This window comes from Sciurus carolinensis, chromosome 12 (genome assembly GCF_902686445.1).
Source record: "Sciurus carolinensis chromosome 12, mSciCar1.2, whole genome shotgun sequence".
Lineage (NCBI taxonomy): Eukaryota > Metazoa > Chordata > Mammalia > Rodentia > Sciuridae > Sciurus > Sciurus carolinensis.
The window spans coordinates 88,763,863-88,780,821 of NC_062224.1; the positions used below are offsets into that span (position 1 = coordinate 88,763,863).

At 34.1% G+C, this 16,959-nt stretch overlaps 1 protein-coding gene across 4 annotated transcripts in view; it reads right to left on the reverse strand.

Moving 5' to 3' along the window:
- Positions 1 to 16,959, reverse strand: part of Nek7 (NIMA related kinase 7) — a 141,516-nt gene that overhangs the window by 9,172 nt on the left and 115,385 nt on the right. For 3 of the 4 annotated variants that reach the window (XM_047520720.1, XM_047520719.1, XM_047520723.1), the window contains 2 exons: positions 11,593 to 11,687; positions 7,812 to 7,925 (listed from right to left, as the gene is read on the reverse strand). In XM_047520720.1, coding sequence (XP_047376676.1) covers positions 7,812 to 7,925; positions 11,593 to 11,687 — 209 coding nt within the window. The remainder of the gene's footprint in view (positions 1 to 7,811; positions 7,926 to 11,592; positions 11,688 to 16,959) is intronic. The other variant, XM_047520724.1, reaches the window with a different exon arrangement.

Here is a 16,959-nt window from a genome sequence, read left to right on the forward strand (position 1 = left end):
TTTTGTAGCTGGTGGACACATCAGAGGCTGTTTCTTTGATTTAGATGCTCCATAGAATTACATAGGTTTTTTTAAAACTCCAGTGGAACAGTGGTAATACAGTCCTCTGAACATTGTCAAATCAAAAGGCAACTCTTTATATTCTATCAGATAATGCTGGAGCTTCAAATACATGCTGATAGAGCAAAGAGAACTATTTGCTCAAAGTTGATATTTATGAACCAGTCTGTGCATGTTTACATGATTAAACTTATTTGTTCTTCATAACTGTCTGGAGTGGGCATTACTATTACATAAAACTTTACAGAATACTAACCTTCCAAAGTTCACAAAAGCAGAAAGGGACAGGGCCTGATTTGAACAGAGCAACCTAGCTTCAGAGCCTAGATTCTCAAATAACTGTAAGTAGGAACATTCCTCTGGAAGTTTAACAATCTGCAGGTTTCCTAATGTCCACCTCTCCACAGAGGTGAGGTGACCTTCCAAACAAAGGACTGCCAGCTCTAACACAAGTTACTCTGGTTTCTAAAATTAATGAATTTGCCTTCATATTTCACAGTTCTATTTGGATCAAATCACAAACCAATAAATTTTGTCTATGGCTTAAACACTCTTAAGATGTGGACCTACTTTATCTTATGGGATGCTCTTAAATGATGACACAAACATGTTCAGATAGATATTGTGACCAGAGTGACAATTTAGTATCTCCAACTTGTTCATCAAAAGTGGCAGTAACTTCCTCCAAACAAAATTTACTTGAGTTTTAACTTGAATAGTTTCCTCATTCCATATCATAAATTCACAAAGAAGTGCTGGGAGTGTTACCCAATGGTAGAACACCTGCCTAGAATTCAGGAAGCATGAGTTTTGTGCCCATTACTGCAAAAACAACAAAAAACAGTAAGTGACCTGATATAAAAATGGACTTAGTTCTATAATTTTAAAACTTCCTGTAGACCTCTGAAAGAAGTTAATTTAAAAATTTTTAACAGTTGTTCAATACTTTGCCAATGATTCTAAGTATTACATTATTAACAAAAATGTCAAGATAATCCTATGTTCTTTGTCAGTCTTCTATTTCTAATAGAGGCAACCATTTGCTCAAATAAAAATTATATGCTGGAATCGAGGAAGGTAACTATTTTAAATTTTAGAAATCCATGATCAGTAGATATAAAATACTATTTAGCTTGCATTATTTTCTACTTGTGTGTAAAATGTGTACTGTTGCTTTGTTAAAAATAAAGGGTCTAATATGCAAAAGCCTTTAAAACATTGGATAAAAATTTTTAAAAAGCAACATAGAAGCATTTAAATGTGCAAAAGCATATAAACTAAGAATAAAATAAATTCTCCATACCATTTCTAAAGGATTACAAAGTCATAAGCCATATAGAAATTAATTTTATGAAGTAGGAATACTAACAATTTTGATCTATGTATTTCCAGAGAAATATCAAAGCGAATAGGTTGAAACCAGAACTATTAAAAAGAGTATAACATTCATTGTTGTCAGGGTGATAACCCAATTACAGATCAAGTTCAGTCACGCACAGGTAATAACAATAGGGCTCTTTGTGCATTATAGCTTTAGGTCACTAACACAATTCTCAATAGAATAATAAAGTCTAGTGCTATTTGTACTGTTTCTTTTTCACCCCCATCTTAATCCCTCTGAGACCAATTATGTTATATCAGCCTCCCAGATATACCCAATTTCCATCTACCCAAGGACACATTTTAGGACCCCAAAGTGGGCCTAATACATTAAAGTACACTATATTTTGGAGCTTTAAATATATTTATACAAAATGATGAGGCGTATCCAACTTGTATACCAGTGTCACTAGTGATTGACTTGGGGGCAGAGGGAAACAAAGAGTAACATAGATATAAGGTACTGTAATGTCTATATTTCACAACCGAGGATCATTCAGTGCCTTTTAAAAACGGAAAGTCTTACAGAAAGTTACATGGTCTTTTAGGATCCCACAGGATATGTGAAATATAGGGCATGATTTTGGATTTATGTCTTCAAGGAGCAAGTCTCTGGGTGTTACTTCAGAAGCACAGGTGAACAAAGGGGCTGCTTAAATATGTTTTTAAAATAATGCAATGTTCAAAGCTTAAGGATCTAGTCTCACATGGCAACTTTCAGTAAGGTAGCCAATTGATAATTACACCCAAGAATATCAAACTTAAGAATGCTAGTTTTGATAAATGGCATGATTTTAATATATCTCTACATTTTAAAGTAAAACATTCTCACCACTTGGCATTTGACTATATACTTATAGGGACCATAGAAATATTCAAACTGATTTGCCTTCAAATATTATTTGTGCCACATAATGTCCTTAAATATTCTTAGAACCAGATATTAGAATTGTCAACACCAATTTAAGTAACACAGGTAAATTTCCAACAACAACTCTAGGGACTTGATAAAGTTCTATTAAAATCTGAGTCAGGCAACTATAAAAGAGAAATATTCAGATTGCTCTAATGAACAAGTTTTATAAACTTTAAGACATGCAAAAATAATCTGACACTTTGATCTTGTTTTCTTTCTTATTTACATAAAGCAGCTTTTTTTTGTGAGCCAAAACAAAGGTCATGTTTTTTTGTTCATTGACTCAACTTTCTTAAAAATCTTGAACATATCCTGAATTTTAAAAATGAGGAATTATTAATGTTAGGTTAAAAATCAGTTATAATTTTTAATGCTTTTGGTATTTTCCTTAATGATGACCATTGGGGAAAGTGTAAGTAGTATGACCAATGACACTTTTTGCTTAGCACATTATCGATACATCTGCTATCTTGAGACGTATATAGTAGACTTACATACTCTAATATGCAAAATTTTTACCTTCCACAATTCCTCCTTTCAATGTTATGTGGGCCCTGAGTTATCGAGGCTAGAGGAATATTCTGAATAAATACTTGACTGTATTTCTACCCTCCAACATGGCACCCTTCTAGTGAGGGAGATTTCAGTTAAATACAGTGAAGGGGTGAACACAGAGAAGAGAAAATGAAAGAACTGATAAGTCTCAGAAATCATGAAATGCACAGCCATAAGCAGCTGAGTGCTTACTGTCTTGTGTGCTCCTGTTGTAGGTGGTGGCAGGGAGAGGAGCCCCTGGATTCTAGTTTTCACTCTTAACATTGTCTAAATCTCTACTTGCTCATATGTAAAATGGAAATAAGGCCATTTAACAAAAGTTGTTAAATGGATTAAAGAAAAAGGTGATTTTAGAAGTTTTAAAAAAAAATCAGCATTTATGAAAGCCACAGAGACACTTATTCTCCAATAAGCATCTGAATAATTTGGTTCACTAATTTAAAATATTCATATATAATCAGGCCTAGGAAAAACACATTTTACAGCTTGTATTAGGTTTTAAATACTCTGGAAAATCAAGACTTTTTTCTCAAGAACAAAGAAAATGATGCTGCAAATTCTTACACATTTGAGAAAAGTAACAGAGAACACACTGTTAGGTTGCATTGCTAAACAATTTCAGGAAAGGCCAGAAAGAAAGAAAGACAGGAAGAAAGAAAGAAAACTGAGGGCTAAAGCAAAGTAGCTTTGTTCATTTTCTGCTAGTTCTTAGAATGCAATCTTCAAGTTAATGTTTCAATTTTCATATTTGTGATAGTTCCAGTAATTGATTTAATACTTTCTAGCTGTGGGCTAAGGGTTTAAAGTTATAAAATAGACATTTAATGTAAAATGAAAGACACCAATATAACTGATCACCTGGCTAATCTGATCCCAAATAATATTTGGTTTCTTCACTTATAAAAAACCGCTTTGTTAAACTAGCAAGATTTCAAAAATATAAACATCAGGCATAGCAATTGGTTCAGCTCAGAAAGCACTGTTGCAACATAGTCCACTTTATTGAATAGGTTTGACCATCTTTCCAATGTTTTATAGGGGTTACATTTCTTTTACACTCAGTTTTTTAAGTCTTCAATTTAATATTTGCTTCCTCTACTTTTTCTAACCAACACCATCCTTCCCATTTCTACCTCTTATACTTTCACCTACAATCTTGTTCCTTTTAGAACTTCCTTCCAAACCTATCTGTTCAAACCTAAAATGAACAATCTAAAAGCAACTACTGAGGCATAATTCTATTCAGCCTTTGCATCTGAGTTTTTAATAAATAAGAATTTGGTTCTATATACTCTGATATGAATGCTCAGATTTTTAAGAAAATCTTAAACTTTCACTTATTTTCCAAATTACCAATATCAATATTCAATTTTTTTACAGTCTCATGATATTTACTAAATAAATAATTTGAATATTCCAGTGTCTCCCAAAGAGATACTAAAACTGAAGGAAAACAGCTTCTTATTTCAGAAATGTTGCTACTTACATACAAGAATCAAAACTACATAGGGAGTAATATCAATGAAAGAAAACTCACATCTTCTGTCCTATTTTAGGAGTAATTGTCTACCTTACTAGATAATTCTTCGGAGAAGTTTCTCCCACTTGTTCATCATTGAGTAGGTAGGTCATGGATTCTGTTAAGTTTATTCCTTTAATCTCATCTATTCATCAATGAGTCAGTCATCAAACCTTTTAAAATCATCAGGTCCTAGAGACATATAGATAAGGAGAGTCACTGCTCCTCAGGAGCAGAAGATTGACAAGAAGCAACCACCATACATGAGTGCCAAGGGAGAGAGAAAGGACCCAAGGAAAACCATACAGGAGATGATGACTAAGCTACGCTATGTCTTAAAGAGAAGGAATTCACTTGGTAAAGATCAGGAAGCTCTTCAGAAAGAGGAAATGGCATCTGAAAAAAACATGAAAATTCATGGATCTTCCAGCAGAACTTGCACTGGTAAAGTCAAAGAAGAGTGTCTCGGAATCATTTAATCTTGAGAGCTAAATCCCAGTCAGGTTACAATCAGTCTACTGAATCATAATTCCTTATACATGGCAAATGTTTACTATCACCACTAATATAAATTGACACATCTAAGGGAAGGCTATGCTTTCAACCGAAGATTTCTGTTAAGTATAGTAATTCCCCACTGATACATGAATGAGATTGTTATTGGAAAAAAATAAGCAAAAATATTTCCGTAAGCCACCAAATATACATTTCCTAATACCATTTGTGTGTAAACGGAAGTATATGAATCTAGAACCCTAACTGGATGCATACAAAAACTAATAATTCAAAAGGAAAGATGTGAGACTTATTTTCCTGAAGAATACTCATTTATTTTAAGGCTTAATAGCACCTGTGTTTCAGAATATCACAACAGAAATGTTAAAAAATTGCATGCTTTTTTTAACAGTCATTCCATTTAGAAGAACTCTATTTAGAAACCTTGTAGAGTTCCTTGGGATTCCTATCAATTGAGTCTGAAGACTGATATAGCTGGTATTATTATGAAATATACCCTTCAAATCTTTCTTGGACAGGAATCTTAAAATCTTAGCAATGGATAAGTAAATATGGTAAACTTACGCATATTTTGTAAATTTGCTTAAAATTTTTTTATTTTTCCAACAGTTTTATCATTTGTGCCACAAAATTGACAATGAACTTGTCTTTTACTTAAAAGTTCATTGTTGAAAACCTTCGTATTTCACTTTTCACCAGCTCCTATATTTTGCCATACTAACAAAAGGTGATTTGGATTTTTAAAATATCCAAAGAGCATATTCTGTGAGGAAATATTTAAGATATCATTAAGGCAGTCCCAAATCTGATCAGGTTTTTTGTTGCTACCATGAAATTCCGAATAATTATTTTACAAATTGAGTTCCTACTTAAGGAGAGAAAATATTTATTAGCACATCTGCATTTCAAAGCTCTTGTTCTGAGAACTCTTCTACATAACTGATCAGATTAAAGTAACGTTGTTACATATAGTCTGCATATTTTTCATACTTATTTCTTTAGAAAGAATTCTTCCATGTTTACCTAGATATCACTTTCTATTTCATCAGGGCATGACAACAGACTTTACTAATATGAGGAATCCCAGTCTTTTTTGGAAAGTACACCACATGTTTTGCTTTATAGTTCTTTTTGAAAACTGGTAACTATATAGAGTGAAGTAAAAAGTGGAATCTATTTTCCTTTCCCAACTCTAAGACCTTCTATCTGGGCCAGACTTTGATATTTGCCCCTTGGCTGAGAATCCGCATATCCAACTTCACACTTAGCTGCAGTGAAGTAGCCCTGCAGGCAGGCCGACTTCAACGAACCACTAGTGGTATCATCATTAAAATCCTGCTGAAGGTCACCATGGTAACCGCCTGCTGAGGCTTCACTGCTGCACTCGGCATCTCCTAATCAGCTACCATGTGAAATGCAAATTCAGACAGTCTGAAAATTAGTCAAGAAGAATAGGGGATGAGGATGCAGATATGTGAAATATTCATGTGCTTCATGGAAAAAAGAAGACAGCATGAATGACACAACAAAGAAAGGCCCCTGACATTCTTGCTATCATTTTGCATTATTGTTCACACCCTACTGTATTTCTGGGCCTATAGTTCTGAAGTTGGTTTTGTGAAATGCCATATTTATATTCTATACCCAAAATAGTAATTAAAAATGGCTAACATAAGAGCATTAGCATCAAATAAAGGTAATACTTCTAAATTATCACTGCTTTGTAAGAGTTTATTCTAATTACCTGAATACCAATGCCATAAAACAAAAAACTAGGCATCACTGATTATCAGTGCCAAAACTATTAGAAAATGTACTTATTACATTCCTGGAACCCAAAAGCTTACATACAGAAAAAAAAAATCTTTAAAGATTTATTATTCAAGCTACATGGACTCAAATTTCCTTACATAATACTAAGAATGCTGTTCGTTTCAGAATAGAAAGACTGACAATTACCTAGTGAGTGAGCATTGTAATTGTTCTATATTTTTCCTTTGCTCCTTTCCATTTTCCTGGGGCAAAAAATTTGCTGCTCATGAGGTGAGATGTCCTATCCTAACACAAGACAGTACTTTCTCTGGGTAAGTCCCCAATGAGCAGTCCAAAAAGAACCTATGTGAACAAGCTTTAGTTGACCTGAGACACAGCGATTCTGCAGCTTAAATACTGGTGCAATCATAATGTATTAGGCTACAATGGGACACACTTTGTTCAATGAAAAACAATGTTGGATAGAGCCAACACAATTCATTTCAAGGGGTTACCAACACAAGCAAGGTAAAAGCTTCAAATACTTTCAATCCTCCCCAAAATATTTTTTGACATGTCTATTACACTAACCTCAAAACACCTCCCCAGCCTATAGCAGAAAGGTAGTGATAGGACAGGTATTGTCAGAGGAGGCAGGGTAAAGCTTAACTTTGAACCAGGTAGCTAAGAGATGCAAAATTCAGTTTTGGGGAAAATGTGGCGTGACTGTGTGGAAAGTTCTGCTAGATTTTAATTGTTTGGTCTGAAAGAGGAGTTAGCCAATTAGGAGGGGCCATCAGACATGCCAATTACTAAGCTTGGGTCTGAGCACTAATTCTGCCCTTCTGTGTGTTCAGTCCACTGTAAAGCCAGCTACTATCCTCCTTACACCCAGGAAGTGGCCAATTTTATACTACAAGCTATGTTGTGTTCCACACCCTATTAAGAATCACAGAGTCAACTCTTTAAACAGCAAGTCTCCAAGAGAATGAAAAGTGCCACTTCTGCCACCTATACTATTCAATTATATTTTCTGGGTAGTCACATTCCTAATAAAATACAAACATTAGCAAAATGATAATGAGACAAACACATGAACTGGAAATAACTTACTTCCTCTGAATAGTGATCTGAAGGAAGAGGTGGGTAGTCACACTGCTCTATCTTCTTACACAGTGAGTACAAATTCATTTTGTCACCATAGAAAGGACTCTGTAATGCCGCCATCTGAAAAATGCTCGCAATGAAACTGATACAGTTACATGGTAACTTTCAAGGTGATTTTTACACTGGGGTAGAAAACTAAATAAAATTATATAGTCATTTAGATATTTATGAATATCCCTTTCTGAGATTTAAGTGCTAAAAATCTTCAACTTTTTGGTGTATTTTGGTAACATTTAAAACACCTAAAATGGTTAGCATATTTGCCTATATATGCACAGCAATATTAACATATAACACCATCAAAGCTAGTGTATCTCATGACAATGGGTATCACACAGTATAGCTTGTAATGATTAAAGTACAACGAACATAAAACTCAAGTTAATATAACCTAGCAATGGTCAGGGAGGAGGATGCAAAGCATTTTATGTGGCCTACTATATCCTGTAGGAAAAGGTTATTTTGAGGAAAAAGTCTTAATTAGAACATAACTAATCCCCAAATAGTTTACAACGAATTAGAACTTAACGTCTCGAAACCACTAAATATATTCAAAACCTGCAAGTCACAGGTGCAATTTCAGGCATCCAAATGAGATTTTTATGCAGAAAACCACAACCCAGAGGATGAGTAACTTGAAAAAAGACATTATTGAATTTAAATTTATTTTAAGACAGGGTTGTAACTTGACATTTAAAGTGCAAGCAAGTACTGTGGTAAGCAGGGTTACAAACTAAAAATTCAATTTAAAATGTTCTCATCCTGTTGAAAACCTTCTAAATCTTTGAACCGCGGCAGCAAGAATACAACACGGAGTGCCAGGCTGCCCCAAAGTCAGTCACCCTTTTCTACATGTGCTAATAAGTTTGATTTTGGAAGGACAATGTGTACATTCCCCAGACAGGCAGAGTGTGTGTGAAACACGCTGGTCCATGCTGTGCTACTCAGTGAGCGTCAGTGGGGACAGGACAAGCTGAAAATGGCTCTCATCTGTCTTCTGTGCTCCAGACAGGGCTTTAACTCCTTCAGAGCCTCAGCCAGGAGGGGAGAGACAGGTCTGGAAATTGGGCCTAGAGAGCAGTTCAATTTTTACCTCACCTACATTTTATACACACCTACACAGAACAACCTTGGGAGGAGCTTCTCCGCATGATGAGAAAAAGTAAAAGATGTTTTGAATGCCCCTAAACATGTAAACATTCCACCCAAGAGGAGATTTTTAGAGGAACTACAATAATAATTATGGAGTTTTTTAAGTTGCAAGGACACATAATCAAATAGAACATTAAAAATGCTACATTAAAAGTACACTAAATAAACTACAGTCTCCGCGTTTGTAAAACCTTAAGTAAATGTACATATATTCATTATCATATGCTAGGAGTTCATTACAGTACTTTTGTCTCAATACTGCAGTGTGTTAAAAAAAAATCTGAATGTCCCCTAAGGAGTTAAACAGGAATAGTATATTTTCATGCATCTCCTGCTTTGACAGATGAAAAATGTCAACTGTCCTGTTTTTATTTTCAAGCTTTTGCACTATTCATCTGGTTCATTAGTGCATCTCGATGCTGCCCCTGACAGCTGCTCGCCCTCTCCTCCCAGCAGCTGAATTTTTCAGGCTAATTTGATCCTCCACACTGAGACGATCGCTAGAATGATTGACTTGCTCCCTGACCTCCAGGGTCTGACTTTCCTGATTAGTATTCTGGGGGTGTCGGAGGGACGAAAGCCCACTGTCTGTCTTCGGGGCTGGTGGCAGCTCTCTTTTTTTTTGAACTGTAAGCCACCAACCTACAACCCTGTAAGGATGCAATTGCTGCGCTGAACAATAAAGGAAATGTGTAAAACCTACTTTTCCATGTAAAGGTCCGTGTAGCAAAAGCACAGCATCTTGATTTTAATTAGTAAAGTCTACTTTGTTGCATATCAATTAAAACTCTACTGCTAGTTTTTTTTTTTTTTAAAGGTTTCAGGAATATTTGAAAGTCTAATTTTTTAAGTTTAAAATACATTTTCAAAAAAGCCTTTCTATTTCTCCATTGTTAATAGTAATTTCTTAGTGGGAAACAATATTTTTATGATCCATGTGATGTTATGGCCAAGTTTAAAGTTAAAATGCTGATATTTCCATTACATTCAAATGTAAGGTGATAAAACAAATCTTTAGAAAAAATTCGTCTTACATGGAGGAATTGAGAGAATGAATTAAGACAGAAATTAATGTTAGCATGATAAATAACTTGAAATAATTCACAACATGTATAACTGATGAATCATGAGTGTTCACAGAAATAAATTTTTATTTTGGTGATCACTTTAGACATAAAAAATGGGACACTGCCTTTCAAAGGCAAATTTAGAATGTGAAAACTATTTCAGTTTTGACATGACTTTGCCAGCTCTAAAAGCTTTATGCAGACTTCCCCTAAAAATACATTACCTCAACTGAACATTTTTTCCATTGCTCAATTTAATCTCATTATTGAAATCTGATTTGCTATTTACTTTTAGGGATTTAAAGGGAAAATGTTGCTTTGATAATAGACTATGGCCTGAAGGAATCTATGATTTACCTGAACAAATTTTAAATATACAAATTGACTTTTTTTTTATAGTAACCGATTGTTAAGCCAGTTCTTCTTAATATTGCACCACATTATTAGCAGATTATAATATGGTGAGCAAAAATCTCTTGTAATCATGTGCATACATGGAAACATTTGATATCATTAAATTCATAATTCTTCATAAATATTGATTTCAAGAACATTTTATAGTTCTTTGACTTTTAATCATTAATCACTTTAGCAGGAAAAACATAATTTCAGGTTCCTTAAGGAAACTGGTGTCAGTAATTAGTAAAATAATAGAGCATAACATTTTTTGAAAAAGCTCCAATGTTGGTACAATTAAAATAGAGACCTCATCATATATTCATTTAAAGTAGGATAAGAGGTACAAAACGGTAAGAAATACATTGGTTTTTATCCATCTACTCTAGATTTCCTTATTGATATGAAAACGAGTCTCTATTGTTTGTTCACCTTAGTTAAACTGACTTAAATATAGATTGAATCAAAGTCCCTAAAAATTTTATCTATTCTTGCCATTTGATTAAGATTATAGAAGCCACTAGCTCAAGAAACTTTTTATAACACATTGTCTATAACAAGGGTATAAAATAGTGGCCAACATGCTTTCTTTATGAATCCGTATTGTACTGCAGTTATTTCTAGAGGACTGACCTACAAGATTCCATCTTCCTTTGGTAAGAACTGAAGAGTATTTCCTGAGCTTTAGTAACACAAATTGTTACTCATGGAAATTAAGTGATAAGCTAGAAGAATTATCTTTAAAGCTGAATTATACCTATGTAAATGTAAAACTAAACATTGATAAGGATGTTTGCTATACATTTGTATTTTAAATCCATTTAATCTTTCCTACACTGCCCTAGCCAAGTTTTTTCATTGATGCTCAAATATATATTTTTATAATATGTGCAGAAAGTGTTAACATACATTAATATTTCTACATTTTCATTAAAATGATTTAAAAACAGGAAGTAAATGTGAGACTATATCATTCCATATAAAACCAGTTATTAACCCAGTGAATTCTTCATAGTTTAAAAGCCAATTCTTAAACATCCAGAAAAATTGTCAATTATTAGGGAAATAAAGTAAAAATGCACCAATATATGGAATTTATCAACACTACTTACCTCATACAGTAGACAGCCAAGAGACCAGATGTCAGATTTGAAGTTGTATCCATTTTCATGTATTCTCTCAGGAGACATGTAATAAGGTGTGCCCACTAAAAAACAAGCCAAATAAAACAAGTATACACATGAAGGCACAGCTGTGGTGAGAAATTACAAATTTTAGATTAAAAAATGTGTCACCTAAAAGTTAGGATCAAAAAATTCCTGAGAACCCGAAACTTTTAAAATTTCCCCTTCAACCCCTCACAATAAACAGGAGACTAATGTTCACAACATAAAAGGGTGTGGTATTTTAAACTCCTTTTTGATCAATCCAGGGAGAAGTCAGGAAAACCTACCTAAGTGATTCACATTGAGCTTTATTTATTTATTTTTTTGAAATAGGGCTTGCATCTCCCAAATAGTTAAACATGATAAATATTTTAAACCAAATAGCATTGTATGACAACTTAGAAGAATGTATATAAATAAATACTTTTAGAGAAGCATCCCTGAGAACACAGTTCTGTAACTGATGTAACAAATGTCCTGTTACCACTTGATGCCTTCATTACTCCCAATTTACAAAGAATACAGGTGACTCTTGTACATCAAAGGGTTATATAAGAACATGTGAAAGGCAATGCCATCTCTGAAAAAGTGAGTTCCTGCTACTAAGGAGACTTTTTAAGAGACAGGACACTCTAAATGGTTTTTATTTTTAAGTGCTAATACATTTTTCTTTTATATGGCTATTTTGGAAAATGCTAAAGTTAATTGTTTTAAAATATTTTGAACAGTAAAAACTAAGTGACTTTCAAAATGAATATATTTAATTCTAAATTTAGGCTGCAATTTCACCATTCATCATTAGCCTAAGGCTTTTTGTCAAAGAGAAAATCAAAGGTTGAGACCAGTGTTTAGAGATCTTATTTTTTAGGAGCTCCTGGCTCTGGTAAATATGCTGCTACTGTAATAGAAAAAGGAGAATGCCTTTTTCTCATTTTCAAGAGCTCCACAGGTATTCACTGTAAATCTGAATAAGACTAAGTCTGGGTACTGAACTATGTGCCTCCTAGTCAGACAATAAGAAGTCACACTAAACAAAAGTACTATCCTCAAGGTAGGAGTCGGTTTTCTCACAGAATACAGTTAAACCTAATAGTCATATTGTATGTTATACTGTGCTTAAAGTGAAAACATGAACCAATTATCCATGAAATCCTACCTATAATGGAATCCAATTTTATTCGTAAAAGGCAGTACTACTCAGAATGGATGAAAGGGAAGCTTTATGAAAGGGAAGCACTGACAAAGAATATGCAAACATGAGGATAAAAATTTTAAATATGAAACTAATCATTGGAAATTTTAATTCATCGTAGCATTTTCCTTGCAGACAAGTACATTTGCCAGTTTTGGTAGTGTCAGGAAAACGTGGAAACTTTTAGGAAGAGCTAGGTGCAAAGTGTTGTGTAAAAGAAACACAAGCGATCTAGCTTTGGGAGTCCTAACCACTTTCACCTGTAGTTTGCATAAACAACAGCAATTACTGGAAATATTTACATACTCTCTCCATTTAAGGAAGGATGGTAGGTACAGCTGGAATAATAAACGGGCTCTGCACAGGCTCCTGGTTTCAGGACATAAAGCAAGTGACTGGCAGTGAGGAATGTGCAGAGAGGCTTCACAGAATCCACAGGGGGCAGCTGAAAACACTGAGGCTTGAAGGTTCAGAGTTTACCAAAAGCAAAGGTAATTTTAACCAGTAGCTCTGGGAAACCTGCTGATGCATTAGGGGTTTGATATGAGTGTGAAAGATTGATGATAGGGAAAAAGAAGAACAAATGCTAGCATTTTACAGAGATTAGCCCCAGCATAACACCTTAACTGCAACACAAACTGAACTCCAATGACGACCCACCAGTGAAGGGAGCAGAGAAAAAGAAGGATTAGGAATGCCACTAAATGAAATTTAAAATGGAGAAAATTCTGACGAACAAAAAAGCCTTTCCTAGTGATCTGCTGGAGGTCATTATAAAGTTACATACTCAGCACTGCAATTTTTAAGCTTAGTCACTGATTCTTCATGATGAACATTTTATTATAATGAACATTTCATACTGTATATGTATGGTTTATTTTTCAATGTTACACATCCTGAATATATATTAAAAAGTAAAGCTAAACAGTCTACTCACCTCCTTCATCGACACATTTCCAAAAGTCATTGTAAGTAAGACGAGTTCGTTTGTATTCTGTATTATTAATAATTGGGCAAATTCATAATTAACTGAACACAGGCCTAAAAGGAAGGTTCTACTGTCTCCTGGCATGCTTCTAATGTGTTCCTCAGCTCATCTGCTGAGACACACTGAGCAAAGAGGTTCAGCCTCATCATGCCGCAGCCTGATTCGTCCTTACCCCTCTTGATCTAGAAGAGGGGCCTAAAAGTTTAAGTGCTCAGAAGAATGTACAATATTTTTAAATGCAATGATACTGTTTTTAACATTTCAAACTTAATGAAGATAAAATTATTTCCTAAAACCCCATGACAGCTGTGTCTGATTATTGTTGCCTCTAGAATGTTGTGACTTCTTTTAAAACAGCTATACAAGAAGAGTTGTGCAGTGATATGATTAGACATTAAAACAATCATGCAAATTACTATGTATTGTGGAGCTTGAAGGCTGTAAGATACATCATTCCACTTTCAAGAATTTACGATTGTGGGTGAAATGAGAATACATTTTGCCATAACAGGTACTTATGCCATTTTAACCTCCTGACATGAATAAAAACAAATAAGAAATGGATAACATCATAAAAAACTAGGAAAGGCTTGACATTAGGAGAAAATTGCTGACAACTGAAAATGCTAACTTTTTAAATCTATATTATTACATTAAAATATACTACAGTGGTCATTCAAACATACAGAACGTTTTCATTACATTAATGGACTTATTCTAGTTAGGAGAAGCTTTACGTGACATATACTCCATAAACAAATTTTCAAATTCTGAATAAAGACCAGTTTCCAGAAGTTCTGGAAACATGCTGCTATTATGGAAGATCAGACTAAACAACCTTCATTTCATCAGAACAGGTTGTATACAGAATTTTTTTTAAGAGTTAAGCTAAAAATTTAATACTGTAATCTTTGCAAAGACTTCAATGAAAAAAAAATAGAACTGAAGAATTCTTACATGTGGTTAAATTTTGGTTGCTACTTTTTTAAACAAATGGGGGGATAACAGAAAACAGGTCAAGTGTCAGGAAATCTTTTACATCTAACCTTTGCCACTAGCCAGCTATGGCAGCTTAACTTCTCTATTTACTTTCCTCATCTGTAAGATAAGGTGATGTGCAAGATGAGATGATCTGAGATCCTTTTTCTAAAATTCTACAAACCCAAAAGTTCAGGGTATGTTGAAACACTCTGTAGTGTTTTAAAAACTCTACAAACCCTCATACAATATGAAATGGAAAAGAAAAATATGCTTTTAGGCCAGGTCAATGAGTATTTTAAGCCAGGCAGTGTAAACAAGCAAAACTAGTCTAGAAATATGGTTTCTTTCTCTTAAAATTAGAGTGAACTGAAGAAAACTTTGAACATTCTTTCTTAGGGAAACTAAAAGGAAACAAGCTACCTTATACCTCAGTTCAACAGAAACAACTTCAGAGAATGGGAATTTCCATTTTTTTCCTTCATTCTCATGAATCAGTCCAGAAATTATGTCAGCAGACTGAATGGAGAGACTAAATTTATTTCATTGTAAGCATTATTATCTGAAGTCAATATGGAATGGTTGAGTGGTAGATCAATATTTCTTCTGCAAAGACATTTAAAAAATTGGTCATCTTTTAAGCATAACTGATAACACTTAAGAGCTTTAGTAATGTTGAAACACCTCATCACATTTTATTATTGTTACTCTGCTCCAGGAACTCAATTAAATACATGTATTATCTTTGTGAATTTTAACAAATGTTTACAAGACCCTACTGCATAGCATATACTGTTCTAGGTGCTTGGAAGTAAACCAGATATATCCTTGATCTCATGGGGGCTATAGTTCAGCAAACAGGGACTATTACAAGGTAGGTGTATGACATGCTTACTATCATTTTGTTTTAGAAAGGAAGAACAAGGCAGTCACCAAAGATTACAAAACTGGTAATGCGTGGACCTAGAATTCGAACCCAGGTAGTTCTGTATTTAAGTAGATAGTTATGTCATTAAGTCCAACCACTCTGAAATATGACTGAAAAACTATCTTTTCCAATTAAGAAGCAGATAAACTGTCTAAAAGTTATAGTATGCTTACATGAAAAGCCAGAAACAAAGGACTAAGTGAAATGGACTACATGTGAAAATTATGCAACTCTTCAGTTACTCTTATTGTCTTAAATACTTGCTATTGTGGCTTGAGTGGTTAAATGTGCACAGTTTAAAATCAGATAATTGTTCCGGAAAGAAATTCTAAAGTCAAGAAAGAACTGAAAGTTAAAAATAAATCAGTGAAAGCAACCTTTAATACTAATTGAACATATGCTGCCTTGATGGCTCCATGCCACCTTGGACAATGCAGGGTATAAGCCAAAGACTCATAGGGAGGTGCTAGGGAAAGGTGTGTGAAAAACAAGAATGTGACCACAGGTGGCACCTGGCACCAAAAAATGAAACTGTTTTAATGCCTGGTTCAAAAACAATAATTTTCCAGGTTGAAATCAGAGGATGTATCACACTTGGAAATAGTGTGGGAAACATGAATCATAAACTCAAGAGACTCCAGTGTGAAAATTTCTGGTATCTAGCTTAAATGATGGCCACGCATTTACTCTGCTGGCAGTATTGTGAAATCGGAGAACTATTTGTCTCATTGTGAAAAGCAAACAGGAGCTCAAGCAATTCTATAACAAAAGCAACACCAAGAACAACATAATTTCCCCTCAAGCAGTTTCAAATATTTGTTTACCACAAGGATCAATATCAGCATTTTAATTAAAAAATCTATTCCATTTTTGGGATATACAACACAACTAAATTCACATATGCACATGTGAAAAATTCTATAATTCTCCATCTTTCCTCTTCAGGGAGACATTTAGAGAGCAAAAATGCTGCAATAAAACACTCTCAACTGTTTTTCTTTCACTAGAGCAAGTAGACAGGGAAACACTTCCATGTGTGTATTAAGTCCAATTTTGGTGCAAATAGATATTCTTAAATAGCAGATAACTACCCCAATTGTAGATAACTCTGGAGTAGATTTTTATAACAGATTAATTTTCCTAATTACGCTTTATTAAAATTTTTCTCCCCTCCTAAATTCCACTAAGAAGCATGACTAATACCAAAGTGAGAAGTCCCCATCACTT